Source organism: Stylophora pistillata, chromosome 5 (assembly GCF_964205215.1).
Source record: "Stylophora pistillata chromosome 5, jaStyPist1.2, whole genome shotgun sequence".
Lineage (NCBI taxonomy): Eukaryota > Metazoa > Cnidaria > Anthozoa > Scleractinia > Pocilloporidae > Stylophora > Stylophora pistillata.
In genome coordinates this window covers 31,554,530-31,571,650 of record NC_142523.1, presented here as the reverse complement: position 1 = coordinate 31,571,650, position 17,121 = coordinate 31,554,530, and the positions used below count along the sequence as shown (strand labels likewise).

The 17,121-nt window shown below is 38.1% G+C and overlaps 3 protein-coding genes and 1 pseudogene across 4 annotated transcripts in view; 2 read left to right on the top strand and 2 right to left on the bottom strand.

The window, feature by feature from the left end:
• The window catches only part of LOC111347607 (uncharacterized), a 563,268-nt gene that overhangs the window by 205,728 nt on the left and 340,419 nt on the right, over positions 1–17,121 (top strand). The window lies entirely within an intron of this gene.
• Positions 6,229–8,280, top strand: LOC148731455 (uncharacterized; annotated as a pseudogene).
• On the bottom strand, positions 9,979–11,909 carry LOC148731454 (uncharacterized). 2 transcript variants are annotated; one of them, XM_088759493.1, is made up of 3 exons: positions 11,682–11,909; positions 11,001–11,552; positions 9,979–10,332 (listed from the first exon to the last, which is right to left on the bottom strand). In XM_088759493.1, the coding sequence occupies exons 2-3, from the start codon at positions 11,385–11,387 to the stop codon at positions 10,285–10,287; spliced, it is 435 nt and encodes a 144-aa protein (XP_088615619.1). In that variant the 5' UTR covers positions 11,388–11,552; positions 11,682–11,909; the 3' UTR covers positions 9,979–10,284. The 2 variants fall into 2 exon arrangements, with proteins under 2 accessions (XP_088615619.1, XP_088615620.1); XM_088759494.1 differs by lacking the exon at positions 9,979–10,332 and having other exon boundaries at positions 10,601–11,552.
• The window catches only part of LOC111319337 (vascular endothelial growth factor receptor 1), a 36,972-nt gene continuing 31,986 nt past the window's right edge, over positions 12,136–17,121 (bottom strand). Inside the window, exons 17-22 of the mRNA XM_088761084.1 lie at positions 16,208–16,327; positions 15,049–15,125; positions 14,878–14,918; positions 13,991–14,088; positions 13,543–13,639; positions 12,136–13,190 (exon numbers count right to left, since the gene is read on the bottom strand). Coding sequence (XP_088617210.1) covers positions 13,634–13,639; positions 13,991–14,088; positions 14,878–14,918; positions 15,049–15,125; positions 16,208–16,327 — 342 coding nt within the window. The 3' untranslated portion in view covers positions 12,136–13,190; positions 13,543–13,633. The remainder of the gene's footprint in view (positions 13,191–13,542; positions 13,640–13,990; positions 14,089–14,877; positions 14,919–15,048; positions 15,126–16,207; positions 16,328–17,121) is intronic.

Genomic DNA, 17,121 nt, shown 5'->3' with positions numbered 1-17,121 from the left:
AGGATGAATAAAGATCTTCATGCAAATCTTAAGAAGAGAGGAATGAAAATTGCTCATGTAAACATTGCAACCTTGCCGGGACACTGTGCCGGCGCCGAAGTACTAATGGAGAAAGCAGCATTCGATGTGTTTGCGGTGACAAAATCACGTATGGATTGTACATTGCTCGATAGTAAGATATGTCCCTCGAGTTATACTTGCTACAGAAAAGATAGAAATCGAAATGGAGGTGGTTTCGCCGTTTTTGTAAGGAGCAAATGGCGAAGCAAGCGGAGAAGTGACTTAGAATCTGACTTTTTAGAGATGGTATGCGTAGAAATATGTCCAGAAAAAGCTAAGAACACGATATCTGCTGTGATGTATAAACCACCGAGTATGAATCAAGAGAAATTTATCTTAGGCCTGAAACAATTATCTTAGCCTCGCTAAATTGGACGACGAAATGGTAAAGGATTTGATCATTATGGTAGATTTCAACGCGGATGTTATTGCCCTAAAACCATGCAAATATATCAGAAAATTAAGGCAAATGACTCGTCTCCATGGTCTGAGTCAACTCGTCAAAGAGCCCACACGCGTGACGGAATTCACGAGGACGGCAATTGATCTCGTGTTTCTTAATAACACTCACCGTATTGTCCCGCATGGAGTCCATGAATTCGGAGCAAGGGATCATTCTGTTACTTTCGCAGTAAAGAAAGCCGGAGTTTGCAATGCTCACGTGGAAATCCGTGACGTAAGATCTTTTAAACACTACAATAAAAACCATTTTCGGAGAGACATTGCTAGCGTTCCCTGAAGTGTAATAGCGTCTTTTCACGATATTAATGATGCTGTAGTCACCTGGAATAATCTTTTTGTTGATGTTACAAACCAGCATGCTCCTTTAAAGAGAATTAGAACAAAACATGCGTCTAAACCTTTGATCACTAATGATCTTAAAGAGTTGATGGCTGAAAGAGACTCTGCATTAAGAGTTGCGAAGAGATATGGCAATCAGGAACAGTGGAATGAGTATCGTAGATTGAAAAACTTTACGAACAGAAAGGTAAAATCAGCGGAGGCATTGCACTACAAAAATCTAACTGAGTCAGCTGAGAATCCTAAGGACATGTGGCGCTCGTTTAACTCCGTGATTGGTTCCAATAACCACTGGGGCTCTCCTTTTCAAGTACATGACGGGAAACATTTAGTATCGGAGCCAAAAAGCGTAGCAAAAAGATTCAACAAGTCTTTCGCTGCCATTGGCAGCAAAGTTGCTGGTCGATTGCGCCCTGGCCTGTGAGTAAGGTCGCATGGAAGAAATATGAAACAATGAAAGAAGCAAACAAGCAGAGTGATATCAAATCCATCTTGGACTTTCAACGGGTTGAACAGAACACTGTTTAAAGCATTTTGCATCCTTTGAAAGTTAATAAGGCAGCTGGACTTCACAGAACTCCAGCAAGGCTGCTAAAAGATGCTGAGGTGGAGCTTGCTCCTGTCAATCACCTATCTTGTGAACCGATCAATTAGCGTTGGTATTGTCCCTGATCTGTGGAAAAATGCACGTGCTACTCCTTTGTACAAGTGTGATGATAAACTGCAAGTAGAGAACTATCGACCTATCTCTGTATTGCCAGTATTGAGTAAAGTCGTAGAAAGAGTGGTGCATTCCCAGTTGAATGCCCATCTACATCAGCTAGATTCTCTGTATCAACACCAGTATGGCTTTAGGCGCGGGCATAGCACTGAACAAGCTATCTCACAATTGAACAACTGGGTTCTTCAATCTATAGACAAAGGTAAAGTAACTGGTCTACTGTTTGTCGATTTTTCCAAGGTGTTTGACTCTCTGAACCACAAAGTGCTACTACGCAAGCTCGAGCATTTAGGATTGTCTGAAAGATCTTTAAGATGGTTCAGATCATATCTTGCTCCCAGACAACAAAGTGTTTTGCTAAACGGACAATTATCAGAAGACAGTCAACCACTGCAAAAATGGGGATGAGTCACTTTATATCGGAAGTACTTGCACTTTAATAAAACATAGTGTAAGGGAAGAATAAGCTCCAGTGGATCCAGTGGCGGATTTAGAGCTCGAGTGAAGATCCGGGAGACCACCCTCCCCTCCCCCCACCCCTTAAAAAATGCCCGACTCAAAAATGTTTGCAATGACAATATCGCCAAACTGGCTGATTCTTTTCAATTAATTTGTTTGCCTTTTCTCCCGTTTGTTCCGTGTTTATCTGTGAGCGAAGAAGAGTGGGGAAGGGTGTGTGTTGATTAGAGAATAAACCTTTTTTATCCACCCCTAGAATCTATATATGTATTAGCATAACGAATCAAAGGAATCTTACGAGTGAAGCATTTAGCGGCGACTGTTCGGTTTCCAGGTCTCCCATTTGGAGACCTCAGCAGAGCCCTCCACACGGCTCCGAACGCCCCTCGCCCAATGACTTCTTGAAGCAGGACACGGCTCACCTCAATCTCCCATTCATCTACCTCTACATTCGACGGCTCCATCTGAATTTCCTGCCCTTGAACAGAACTGAAAATTAGAAGCATTACAAATTTTCTGGATTAAAATAGAAAAGGCGATAAAGAATAAAAAGAAATGAGAAGCCAAAAAAAAAATTATCAGTTTGCAAGTATAATCTGATTTATTGCCCTGACTCGTATCGAGATAGCACCCTTACTGATGATGAGAAGACAAAGTTTTCGCCAAACCAGAGACCTATTTTATCACAAAACATGTTTGTAACTATGATTATATGAGTACACTCTGAAAATCGGATGAAGTTAAAAAATAACCTCGTTGCTTGGTGAAATCAATCATGGAAACCTTTTTCAGTTGATCTCAAAACCGGAAAATTATAATTGAATTTTAAATTAAAGGAAAAAAAACATAGAATTCAATAATAAAAACAATTGGAATTCAAAGAGACTTGTGAGACAAGAAAGAAAAGAATTAGCAAGCGAACGAATGAAGCTGATTCTAAATAACAATTGATGAATGTTAACTATGCATATTGACCATGATAACAGTAAGGTGATATTATCTCTGTGACAGTCATCATTGAAGGTCGGGAGTCATGAAGGTGGTAATAATTAAATAATTTTTTTGGACAAAATGAGAATGCTTCACAAAAAAAAAATAGTAAGTTTGTTACTGACTATAGAGACAGCATGGAAAAGATTAAAGCACATGGCGAGAACTCCACGTGTAGAAATTTTATGAAAAGAAGGTAAAACAGTTGACTTACTGAGCCATAGCTGCAATTCCAATTGAAAAATTTAATGGAAGAGACAAAGAAGGTAAAAGTTTGTATTAATTAATTTACTCAAGTATTCTTATAAAATTTGTTAGACAATGGCACCATGATTTGAATTTTCTGCAAATATCAGCTAAAAATTTTCAATTTTTCTCCAAATACAGACATCAATAATGTTAACAATAACAATAATTTAAAAAATTACAATTTCCGTTCGTTCGTTTTAGTGCTTTTTCTACGGGTAAGGGTTAGCTTGGGGAAAGTGTGTGGTGAGGTAGAAAAAAAAATTAAAAAAACTTAACCATTTTCGTTTCTCTTACTTTAAACAATAAATAGCTAAAATAAAACAGGGCAACTGGGCCTCACCTGTCCTTCGACTCTTGTAGAAAAAGCAGGCAATCAGCAAAATGACAATCACTGTTGCCACTGATCCACCAATGTAATACCACAAAGAATTGGAACCTTGCATGTGTCAGATAAATATGTGGTCATGGATAAATCTCAGCGATAGTAACTGTTACAATAATAATAGTCATGTTACCGTTCGAAATGGTTGTGAGCATTCCTACTGTGTTATTTTAACCTGTGATCGACGCCTGTTTTTAAAAGCGAAATAACTGATTTTCTTTAAATAAATTTATAGAGAAATCAAAGGTTATTTACTTATGACCTTCCACGGGAAAAAGTGTCCTATGTGAGAATCTACATGTATAATGTTGTGCTACTGTGTCTAATCTCTTTTTAATTGGAGAAAGTATTTTCCCAGAAAACAAAAACCAATAGTAAACTTTGAGAGGGAAGTAAGAAGTAGAAGTTTTCTTCTATAAGGATGACCTCGTTACTTGATTATTGAAGTTTTATGTGCTTCGTTAGACACAAGAGTAACGCCAGCTTACCTTTGACAGTTATTTTTACAAAGGAGCGGGCCACAAACCCAAGCTTGTTACGCCCTTCGCAAGAGTATTTTCCACCGTCTTCTTCCAAAACCTTAGCAATGGTAGGTTCACTCTCTTTCTTATCCAATTGTGTATAAATCTTTGCTCTTTCTGATGGTGAGTCTCAATCTTTTTTCCAAACTACTTCTATTGTGTCTTCGTTGACCTGGCAGGTCAATGTGAGGACATCTTCTGTTGTGAGTGTTGGATATGGATCTGGAGCAACTTGAACAGAGGCTTTTTCTACGTTGAGAATAAGGGGTAATTAATTTAAAGATATTCGAACTCGCATTTACAACTCTCCAAAGTAAAAAAAAAAAATTGGATTAATATTAATAAAAGGAATACAAGCTAAATTCGACTTCATAAAAGGAATGTTTGGAACATGTTGCTTCTGATGAAAACGATTCGAAAAGGTTTCGGAGGAGAATTTGAGCCCCCATGCTTTTAAATGACTGGTTACTGTTGCAAGCGCCCAAATTTGCATGGTTCCAATACTTTAAAATTTTAAATTAACCTCTCGGTAACTGTATTGAAAGGACTCCACAAATCAGTTAAGCAGCCCAATCTATTCATCCCCAGGTTCATAGTCGAAATTATTGTGCGTCGCATTAATAATTGATGACTTTGCGTCTTACTTTTTCAGCTACCTATCATCGTGTTTTTAAAAATTACGTCCGGAAAGCCTATTGTTCTCCAGACATTTACATGCAGCAGCCGAAAAAGTTAGAAATCTATCATGTTAGCTGCAAATCGTATACTAGTTGGTTTTCATTGGTTGTGATTTTGTACTCTTTCACTCGCAGGGAACATTGCTCTCGCTTATTCACTTGTCAGGATAAATATCTACCCATGTTCACACGTCAACCCGCTATTTTTAAAAGCAGGCGATTCATTATGCTTATGCTTACCAAAAGCCGTTTGCGGCTGAATATCTGCCAGAGGCAATTGTATGCCAAAGTCATGTTGAAAATTGTAAAATCAGCAAACATGTCACGTCAGTACAAATATATTACAATTTTAGAAGTGGGAAAATCAGCTGAGGATCTGATTATCCAAAGTTTACCCGCTCGATTACTCAAAAAACGCGCGCATCTCTTTAATCAATAAAGATTTAGAAATGCAAAGACTAGCAAAAACTAACGATAAAAACCGACGTTTTGGTGTCATCATGACGCCATTGTTAAGGAGAAATAAAAAATGAAGTTTGTGGCAAGGTGTAACACTAAATTAGCATAAATATGTTACGAGCTAATTAAAAACAAATACTTTTGCGCGAATTGAATCGCTTTGCACGTTCAGAGTGGGTTTTAAGTCTCTGATGAAAAGCATTTCGTTCACCAAACAATCGAACTTGTTACTACACCTTTTCAGAATGCTGAAACGTTTCAGTAGGTCTTTCGGGACTTCGCTGTGCCGTTCGTGGTAGTGTTTATATATTGAAGATGCCTTCCGTTTATGTCCATCCACGCGTGTGTGCAAGTGTCCGCGTGTATAGCCCACATAACCCGCATCACACAGGTCACATTGAAATTGATAAACGACGCGTTGTTGGTTGACAATCTGTGGCTTGATTTCTCGTACTTTAAGATCTTGGCCAACTTTGCGGCTAACAAATACTGGCTGGACAGTTGTCTGCACCTTCATGCTAAGATTCTTGAGCTCTTTCTTAACATAATTTGCTGATTCCTGATCTTTGAAAGGTATGACCACACGAACAATGGATATTGGTTCTTTGGGCGTCTGGTTTTTATCGTTAGTTTTGGCTAGTCTTTGCATTTCTAAATCTTTATTGATAAGAATCTTAAAACGCGATAATCAGCTACATTTGTTCAGGAGACTTGAACAATGCAGCAAGAAACAGATTAACTGCGATGGCTCAATCGAATTCCTCAGACTCTGTCAGAACTTCGACCTAACTCCAACTTTCGCCAAGGTCGACAAAGCAAGGCGTTCCAAATGGAAGCACTCTTCCGAAACCTTTACAAGGAATGTCATCTCTGAGGAACTAAATGGAAAGATCAAACAGAGTGCTTATCTAAAACGCGAGATCAATTCCATCTACGATGAGATTCGCCGGAGCTGTAGTTTGCTTCGCTACACCTGTGTTCTACGTACTATGGTTAGCCTGAAAAAGAAATATCATCAGGAAGTTATGAATACTCACACGAAGAAGATCTCACGGCTGCTCAACATCGAAATGGATGTTGACGAACATATTTTGAACCTGTCATCCTACAACCTCTCCTTTTTTCAGAAACTGGTCCTTTGCCGAGGATTAAAATTTGCCATTCCTCAACATGTGTCTCCCATGGACGTTAAAGCAAGCTTTGAAAAGGCCTATTGGAGCCTTGAACCCCACCTCAATGATGATAATTTAAAGGAATTATCTGCAGCAACGTTACGTTTCGTTGCACTCAATTACATCGAACGCAAGAGTCCGAAACCTCCAAAGACATTGTTGAGAGCTATAGAGGAGTTAAAAGGACGCGACGACATAGTTATCACGAAACCCGACAAAGGGTCTGGTGTTGTGGTTCTAGACAAAACCGAATACTTACGATTACTTTCTGAAGCCTCAGTCAATGATACAAGCAAGTTCCGTGCCGTTCCCCCTGGAGAAACCCAAGACCAGGGGCAGACCATCCAAATATTACCACCCCCTACTACAAAAAGAGAAGATCCTAGATTCCATTGTTCGTAGAATTCTACCGAAGACCTTTGCAGATTCCGTGAGCCCTACAGGTTCCAGATTGGCACATTTATATGGGTTGCCAAAAACCCACAAAGAACCATTGGCTATGAGGCCTATATTATCAGCCACCGACACGTACAACTTTCCCCTTGCTAAATGGCTCGACGAGAAATTGAAGCCCTTGTCCCTTAATCAGTATACAGTTACTGATAATTTTGATTTCACAAAAGAGATTCACGAGCTGAAGATCAACAAGGGTGAAATATTGGTTTCGTATGATGTCTCCTCGTTATTCACAAACGTGCCTTTGGACGAAACAACAGAGATCTTGGTTAACAGAGCCTTTTCGAACAATTGGTTCAATACTACCCACAATCTTGCCCTTACCAGAACAGATCTTATTGACCTCCTAAACGTAGCCACCAAAGGCCAACTATTTCAATTTAACGGAGCTCTATACGAACAGACAAATGGCGTTGCTATGGGGTCCCCTCTCGGGCCCTTATTAGCAAACGTCTTCATGTCATCCATCAAAGATACCCTTGAGCGACAAAGAAAACTCCCATCCTATTATCGTCGATATGTTGATGATACACTCACTGTAATGCCTGATCTAGCAACAGCAACTACCTTCTTGCATACCCTCAACAGCGCCCACACTTCGTTCAAATTCACCATGGAGGTGGAGAAGAACAGCAATCTTCCTTTCCTTGGCACCGAACTACTCGACCATGCACCTCGGATTGAAGCCAAGGTATATGTGAAACCAACAAACACGGGCCTACTATTACACTACCAAAGCCATGTAGACAATCGCTACAAACGGAGCTTGCTGAAAACTATGCTGGATCGCGCACACCGATTATCTTCCTCCTGGGCCCATTTCTCTGATGAGTGTGATCGCCTAAAGAAAGTTTTCGCACGGCTTAAATACCCGGAACGCCTGGTAAATTCTACCATTAACACCTTCTTACAATCAAGAATTGTTGGTACGCAGCCCACACAGACGCCCAAAGAACCAATATCTATTGTTCGTGTGGTCATACCTTTCAAAGATCAGGAATCAGCAAATTATGTTAAGAAAGAGCTCAAGAATCTTAGCATGAAGGTGCAGACAACTGTCCAGCCAGTATTTGTTAGCCGCAAAGTTGGCCAAGATCTTAAAGTACGAGAAATCAAGCCACAGATTGTCAACCAACAACGCGTCGTTTATCAATTTCAATGTGACCTGTGTGATGCGGGTTATGTGGGCTATACACGCGGACACTTACACACACGCGTGGATGGACATAAACGGAAGGCATCTTCAATATATAAACACTACCACGAACGGCACAGCGAAGTCCCGAAAGACCTACTAAAACGTTTTAGCATTCTGAAAAGGTGTGGTAACAAGTTCGATTGTTTGGTGAACGAAATGCTTTTCATCAGAGACTTAAAACCCACTCTGAACGTGCAAAGCGATTCAATTCGCGCAAAAGTATTTGTTTTTAATTAGCTCGTAACATATTTATGCTAATTTAGTGTTACACCTTGCCACAAACTTCATTTTTTATTTCACTTTGACAATGGCGTCATGATGACACCGAAACGTCGGTTTTTATCGTTAGTTTTTGCTAATCTCTTTAATCAACGGTGTAATTACAGTCATTCGTATCAATTAACCATGATAGTGCCGTCACTTTTATTTCTTTTCTTTGTTTGTTCTCGCCTCCCAAATGACTACAGCTTTATCTTCACATCCGGTCCCTTCTCCATAGTCATCGTCTTTCTTTTCGTCATCGTTATCGTTAAAGCCATCGCAATAATTATGATTAAACTTACCATAAACACGCAGTGTTGCAGAGGAAGTAGTAGTATTTGCTTAGTTTTTCGCTTCGCACCTGTAGTGCCTTTCATCTCTTTTCTGACACTTGGCAACTCTAGCAACGATTCTCCATCATGATCGGTTCGACTGATGTCAGATAGGTAGTCACTATAATTAAAAACCCACACTATGGTTGGTTTTGGCACACCTGAGGCTCGACAACTGAAGTTGACTGGATACCCTTCGGTTACAGACAGGGTTATCGGAGGCTTAGTGATATGGGGAGAAACTTGAGGTAAAAAGACCAACAGATTCAAGAAAGGTTCACATTGACCATTTCAACCCTTTCTGCTTAACTCTAAATAAAATTGCAAAAACAAACAAACAAACGAATATACAAAAGAAACAAACAAACCACGCAATAAGTAAGCCTATCTTTTTTCTAAGTTTTACTTCCTGTAACATGAGTACCCGCACCAAAATGCTGAAAGGGACCTCATGAAGCGCTTGTCCTAATGTAATAGTGGGAGTTGTTTTTTTTTAATTTATTTGTAGCTTTAGTCGTAGTTTAGCTTCCGAGAGTACTAGCGGGGTATCTGTAGGTCAGAATTAACTGTATATTATCAGGAACCCTTTAACAGAGAAACGAACTAATGCTGGCGAAACGAAACTTAGTAAACATGGGAGTTCTTTTCAAATCTCAGTCCAACTTCGGTCACGTGACCCTCCCAGGCACGCCGGATTGACGTATTTCAAGGGAAAATTCTTCATCAAAAAAGGGAAACATCACACACTTATATTTCTGTAATCGCTAAGATCATCACTTGTTCGAGTTGGAAAAAGCATTGAAATAAATCAAAACATGGCCGTTTGTCGCTTATTCCCGCTATTTTTGGAGTATTCTCTGTTATTTCGCAAAATGGTGAAAATTGTTAAGCTTGATATCGATAGCTCACAAATATAAAAACAGGACAATCATATATATTTTTTTTTATGTTCGCACATAAAGATTTAGGTTTCTAATATTAACTATAGCGAAATATTTTTGTTGGCTTGAGATTTTGGATACTGATACCCACATCATGAATTCACGGCATTTTTGCACAGATTTTTCTGCATTTTTTACCAAAAACTTAAAACTTGTTTAGCTGTTTTGAAAATTAGTATCTGGATAAGCCGTTTGGTCTCGATTGTAGGTTCATTGCGGGCAACAAGTGAGCAAAATTTGAGCGAAATGCGGGGTCGTGCAGACTCGTCTGCATGGTTGTCAGGTGGACACGCTTTAAAACCATAGTTAGTAGAGGGGACTGGTTAGGAAACGCGGCAAACTTCAGTCGGATAGGTTATTGTTCGATTTTATCGAGGTCACGTGACAATGACCCTGCACACACAAATCCAAAATGGCACCGCGGGCTTGTTTCGACAGTCACGTAGCGTTTAAGTTTTTGGATTTTCTCCGTGATCGAGCGACATCTTACCTTCAAAATATAGCTAAAAACATTAATCAAGTCAGTGGACATAATGCCAGGTGAAAATTGTTCAGTATTTGGCTGTGGAACGTGTAGGAGAAGTAAAGGAATTGAAATCTGGAAGCTACCGGCGCCGCGAAACACAGAATACAAGAAGTGGCGAGAAGACTGGCTGAAAATAAATAAGTTACTCTATGTTAGATACTTTGAACATATAGCCTTTATACTCGTTTTTGTCTATAAAATAATCATTAATGAGCAATATTTAATATGTTGCAGGTTGTAGCTACCAAATTAATCTTTTGTAATAAATTACTTATTGACAAATTGTTGCAGGCTCTTAATTCTAACTATATCTGCCTTTCTTGTTCTTTGCTGGCTCTACAAATTTCCTTTCGTACTGTTTTCGTCTTCCTTTGTTTACATTGAATTTTGTTTCTGTATAACATCTTTGGCCAGTAAAAAACACCGTACAGTAACATATAAATGAATAATGCTGTCCAAAACATCTTTTGCAATGCTGTTATCTACCACTGTGTCTGAGTCCAACAACATGGTGTTATATGCTTAGACCAATTGAACATCACAAGCTGATTTGGATTCATCTTAACATTGTCAATCTTCAGCTGGAGACTTCCTGAGGTCAGAATCCTAAAATTATGTTCTATTCTCTTAAAAATTGTTTGAGCTTGTTTAGAAATAACCCAAAGTCCACCTCCGTTTAAAGATGAAATTAGTTTTTGACTCCCTGCAACATGCAAATCTTCTGCTTTGCCAGCTTTCAGTATTGAAGCTATTTGTTCAGTATGTGCTGTGGGATTATATACATTAATTGTTCACCTTGCTATAAAGCTTGTGCAGAACATATCCTCCAATATATTGTAACCCTGCCATATCTCTATCACACAGTTTAGTAGGGATATTGGGATTTGGTGATTCATCTTTCTGTTTGCTGTAAGCTAACAAACAATCAGCCACTTTGGTACTAAGCAATTTTGCCGTATTACTTGACAACCCCACAAAAATCTTTGTTGAATTGAGGCCTATTCTTGAATAGTACTTCGAGTAGAATTGTTCTGCATTTCCAGTTTTAACCAAACGCATATACATGGATTCTACTTCTGAGAAGTCCATATTTTCTTCATCCCAGTTCGTATATCTTCGTAGCTCTTCTTTTACGCTTTGAGGGTAGATTTTTCTTTCAATTATTTTATCTCGTGCTTTCATTGATAACGCTTCGAAGTCTTCACCAGTGAATTTGGCTTCTTGAGTCGGTTGATTTCCCCGCGCTTGTTCCTCCTTATGCTTTATTGTCTTATGTCTTTTTAATCCAGCCTTAGCCTTGCATTTCTTTTGGCACAACTAGCAAACAATTCCCTCTTCGTATTGAACCTAAAAATTGAAAGACTTTCAGTTAAAAAAATATGTTATTGTACTACGACCGATGCCGTTGCTAAGGGCATCAATAACTACAAAGTTTTTGGGCGAAAATAACGTTTCAAAGGCTTCTAAAAGACTTACAGAGTCAGCTGCTTCGACAAAGGGCTCTTGTATTCTTCCTCGTTTTCCAAAGTTTCCAAAATGGCATCAAAATCGTCGCCGAAGAAAAATAAGTCGTTCATGTCCTCCATATTGTTTATGTTCTGTGCAGGGTCATTGGTCACGTGACGTTCGAGCGAAGCTCAGGGGACAGACAATAGGCCGGCCCTCTGAAGTTTGCCGCGTTTCCTAACCAGTCCCCTCTACTAACTATGTTAAAACTTTCTCTTACGAGCTCAACAATAGGAGTTGGTATAGGTGTCTGATTGATTGATTCCCCTTGGATGGAATATAATTACCGCTGAAGAGAAAAACACCATTGATTTTTTGACAATTCTTCTTTATGGACAACGTCATCCCTAGGAAAGCTAAGCAAGGATACGGCAATGTATCAATTTAAAGGAATTTTGATTGCGATCAATAAAAAGCCATAACATATGCTTCTAACCTTTTAATTGCAGATATTAAATAGAGTGTGTGAAATAACACTTAATACAATTTTTTGTGTGATTTTTGTATAGTACTGAAATAACGCCAATAAATCTACATGATCTAACTCCATTTAGTTTTCAAATAAGAATTCCGTTCTAGCACAGAAAGTAGTGTCTGTCTACCAAAACGAATACTCCTCAATAGGGTTTCCTTTTTTTTCTCGTACGAACCGAAACCACTTAAGAAAATTAACCTAAATTTACTCACTCTATTAAGACGGTTCTCTCCGTTTACGACAAAAGCATTTAACACTTAAAGCAAAGCAATACATTTCAATAACAATGCAATCAATTGTTTTCAAATGCCGATGGATCGAAAGTTAAACAAAGCAATACGAGAGCAAACTGCATTTGAACTAAAGAACATCTATGGAATCGATAATATCAGCATACGGGATACTTCAATGGTGATTAATACCACACAACTAATACATTACCAAACTACAAAAAAAATTACCAAATTTCAAATATCCTTTGAAGGATTCCTTACTAGATTTGCTACAAAACAATTTACGGCAGAACGTTTTCACTACAACCGTTCGCAAATTTAAGGAGTATGGACGGGCCGTTTCTCAAGTTTGTTTTGCTTTTTAATTGTTGGGAAGTTACTATTTTATCTCTTTCTCTCCTGTTTTAATCAATTAAGAAAATCTAAGAAATATCTACCCAAATTCTCCTACTCTGAATTCAACTGAATTGATTCAGTAACTATTTGTATCTTTAAATAATTAACTTGATGAGTTATTATCTAAAACAAAGACCTCATTTGTTTCTCTGATATGGAAAGACCTTCAAATCATCGCTGTTATCACCCATAGTTTAGCACCGTGAAGTGAGAGAAGGTGCCCTAACGGCGGGAACTGGACCATTTTCCCAATCTTTTTGCAGCGGCCTTCTTTGCAACTTCCTCACTCGGTCCTGCATCTTAATCTCCAAGATCTTCAACCCTGGAGTATTTTTTCTTGTCATAAGCTCCCAGATTAAGTAGTTCCTCATATGTCTGGGGTGGAAAGCAAGAAATAAGGGTTGTATACTTGCAACACAGCACTATGTACTATGATATTAAGCTCAAAAGTGCAGTTACTTCAAAGGTGGAATGAGAATCTCTGTGGTTTTAAGAGAGATTTATAAACTGAAAATGGTGAAATGCGCGTAGATGGCGTGACGAGCATGAAAAGACCGCTGACCAGGGATCTAAATGGTTTTAGTTGAGCCGTTTACAGCACTTTCGGGTACAAAACCAATCACATCAAGCATTGCTCCCGAAACTAAATGGTGTCAAAGTACTGAGAAATCTTAGAGGCTTCAAAATTCATAAAATGTTGGGAAGTTTTAAATTTTTTAAAACAAACCTCTTCACGAATGTATTTGTCCATTCTTTGTCGCAGATTTTCAAATGGAGGACGGAAGTCAGGGTTAAAATTCCAGCACCGTTTCATCACATCATGCCTGAAATTAAGCAGTGATACTCAATTGTCAACTACGTTTTTTGGACTATGCGAAGAATTGCAAGATGTTTCTTCTACAGGAACCCTTTCAACGAAAATAATGGTTTAGGTTCGTTTTGGATCATCAAACATATCTGGACTATTTCACTCGCTCTGACCTCGTCGAAGTACGTAGACATGCATTAGCACAGCTTAATACCTTATGCTCTTAGTTCACAGTTTTAAAAGAAGGCAGCTTTTATAATTTGTACATTGCAAAGAATTCTACAAGTAGAACTGTTAATTGTGATGTGTTGAATTTTAGGCTATACATTGGAACACGTCGATATCGCACCAGAGAGGTGCAACTCACAGTTTTTTTATCAACATGATCAGGCTTTGGCATCTGATATCCTTTTGTGACCTCTGCAACCACCCTGCCTTCTGACCATCTATCGTATGGAATTCCTCCTGTCAAGGCGTAAGCACGTGTGCATGTGATATTACTGAACACATCACTGATAAAGTTGTTGAAATTGTAGTCAGAGAGCTATAATTTTAACAATTGGTTACAATTGTAAACACCTATCAGGTGAAATGATAAGAGTGCGTATAAACATGTTCCACGAAATTGCTGCGGCTTAGACGTCGTGTTCCTTTTTGACATTATTTTAAACAAACAAGAAATCTTCATTTACATAGCTTGATGATGCCCAAATCTAAATTTTCCTTAATCCTGCATGTACATTTACATAGCTTGATGATGCTCAAAAATAAATATTTCTGAGTCCGTGTAGTTTAAAGTTTCTTCCTTTTGGTTCGGTTTTTGTGGTAGTCTCTAACAAGTGAACATTATGGAAGCCTTCTACTTCTTGTTTCATTTCATTTCATGAGATTAACTATCGATAAACAGTTTGCTACATATTAAGATGAAAACAGCGTTACTGAGACTTTATTTTCAGGTGTAAAAAGCATATGATCTGTACTGAACACGGGATAGTCCTAAAAACAAAAATTGTCTCACGTTTTGCCTGGAGGTTATACAATTCCACCCGAACTCATTATCAGGGTTCATTTTTACAAAAGAATTTAGACTACTTGATCAGTATTACAAGACTTGGACATTAGTCAATTAACTTAAGGCAAGAGGATGTAAACCATCTATATTATCTTGTTTAAGGCCCATTTCAGGATTAAGAGGCCTGAAAAAAAAGTAAAAACAAATCTTTATTATAAAATAACATTCTTATTGAACCTTACCAAGGGTAACTATCTCATACAGAACGATTCCATAGGACCACCTGATGAATATATCAAAAATATTCCACAGTCAATGCCAAGCGAATTTTGGATGTGAAGTAATAACAAAAAAAAAAATCAAATTGGGTGATCATTTTGTTGAGGCGAGGGAAGAATATACACAATACATACAAATCACTCAAAGTGGAATGTCCAGCGAGATTTCCCAGCAGAATTTCTGGTGCGGTCCATTTGATTGGCAAACATCCCTGCGGAAACAAACATTAAAACTTCTGTTTAAACTATCATTATCATAATTTTATTTGCCTTGCTTTGTTTTTTGTTTGTTTTTTGTTATTTCTGCTTTACATCTTATTTTTATTATTTTCTTCAATATCAATTATCTCTGGGTATCTGTTGTTTTGCAAAGAAAAATTAGTGGTAGTGTAAACAGAAACACTGTGAAATGTTGAACACCAAAGAATAGTTGGTCCTTCATGCACTTTATTCAGTTTGAGAAAATAAAGTCGTCAATTTTTTTAACGCGAAGATGAAACAAGTACGAGAAGAATGGCTAACGAAAATGAGAAAAGCAAAGGAGGTAAATATTTTGGATCCTTGAACGGTGAGATGCATTAGAATTGAACATCTTGGAAAAAATAAGTGCATGATTAAATTAAGAGAAAGACTCAATTAAGATGGCAATGGGAAAGGCACATACAGGAGGTTTTGCTCAAATGAAAATTATGGATTAGTGCAGAATAAGGAAAGTATCCAAAGGAAACTTCTTTCGGATCAGTGCATACAGCCTCTAACAGAATGAGTCGGAGACAAAGGAGGAAAAGAAGAGACTCAAATCAAGAGAACATAAGAGGACTGAAGCGGGCCACCGAGTAGTTGCGATAGTAACGACTGAAGCTATTTGTAGCATTTGGCGAGAAAAGATGTCTGCTTTTCCAGATCTACATTTTGCTTTAAAAATTATCTCCCTTCTTCGGCAAAGTCATTTTACAAAATATGAAGCTACGTAATATAATTACGTAAAAATGTAAGACAAAAATAAATTTGCCATTCTTTAAAAATAGCTTTCAAGCAGCCCTATTAGAAAATAGAAAACATACTTCCTTTCGCAAAACTTTTTACAAACAACTTCAGTGAAATTTATGTACCCCGATGCTTAGCGTTTTACTGTCTTTTTCCCTTTTTTTTAGGTCAGTGTAAACTATGAAAGCCATGTTGGTGGTCGAGCTAAGTTAATTTCATGCTGAGAAAATGCTGGGGTTTACAGCTTGTTTCTGGAAAGCTCCACAATAAAGCAACAACAACAACAACAACAAAAAGCATTTCTCACCTTTTTGGCATTTCCATGGCCATATTTAAAGCTTTGATATGCCATGCCAAAGTCTGTCACTTTGCAAACATAGTTGTTATCGAGGAGAATGTTTCGGGCCGCAAGGTCACGATGGATGATCTACCAGGAGACAAAGATCCATGACGTGAAACCTTCTAAACTATTTGATTTAATGACAAAACGGCAAGTTCAACGTCTGACTATGTGCGAAGAGAAAAGGGCAACTAGGCAGGCCATTATAGTTCTTCAAGGCTGTCAGGACTAAGTCGTTTACTTTCTCCGGAAAAATGGCAAACAGTAGTGATGATGATGATGATAATTACGATAATCACAGTAATAATGATTGCGACTGTAAAATAAAATTTAGAAATGGTAAACCAACAGAAGACTGCTCAGAAAAACAATTTGCTCTTTTCATTACTTTCGTTTCTTGTTACAAATGTCGAGGGGCGTTCCCTTTTATCGCTTTTTTCTTTAATTTTGGCAAAAAAGTTCTTTCTTGCTTTTTTTTCCTGTTCCTGTTAACGCAGCGGAGTGTCCCACAACAGACCAATATCTAATATGGTTGGCGCGTATCCCACCATCTTACCAAACTATTATGAAAATTACTCTCATATCTTTTTCCTCATGGAAGTAAATATACCTTTTTTACAAGTTCACACATTCATCAATAACGTTTAGTTATTCAAACGAGGTCCAACCCAACCACGCTTTTACCCGAGCAATGGGCGTCGGGTTTTCTCTATTATTTGAATAAATGTCCCTCGACTGCATGTTTTCGGCTTTCTCGGCTTGGATCATAAAAATAAAAGGCTCACACAAAAGGTTCAGCTAACATGAAGATAGTTTAGATCACAGTTTTGTAAACAACTACTGAACTTTGTTTAAATAACCGGTCCTATAAGTTTGACATC

Excerpts from the sequence above, each read along its gene's own strand:
- LOC148731454 (XM_088759493.1), bottom strand. The coding sequence starts at position 11,387 with ATGAAAGCACGAGATAAAATAATTGAAAGAAAAATCTACCCTCAAAGC. Across the intron at positions 10,333-11,000 it reads TGCACAAGCTTTATAGCAAG|CCAGTCTTCTCGCCACTTCT; the intron begins GTGAACAATTAA and ends ATTTATTTTCAG.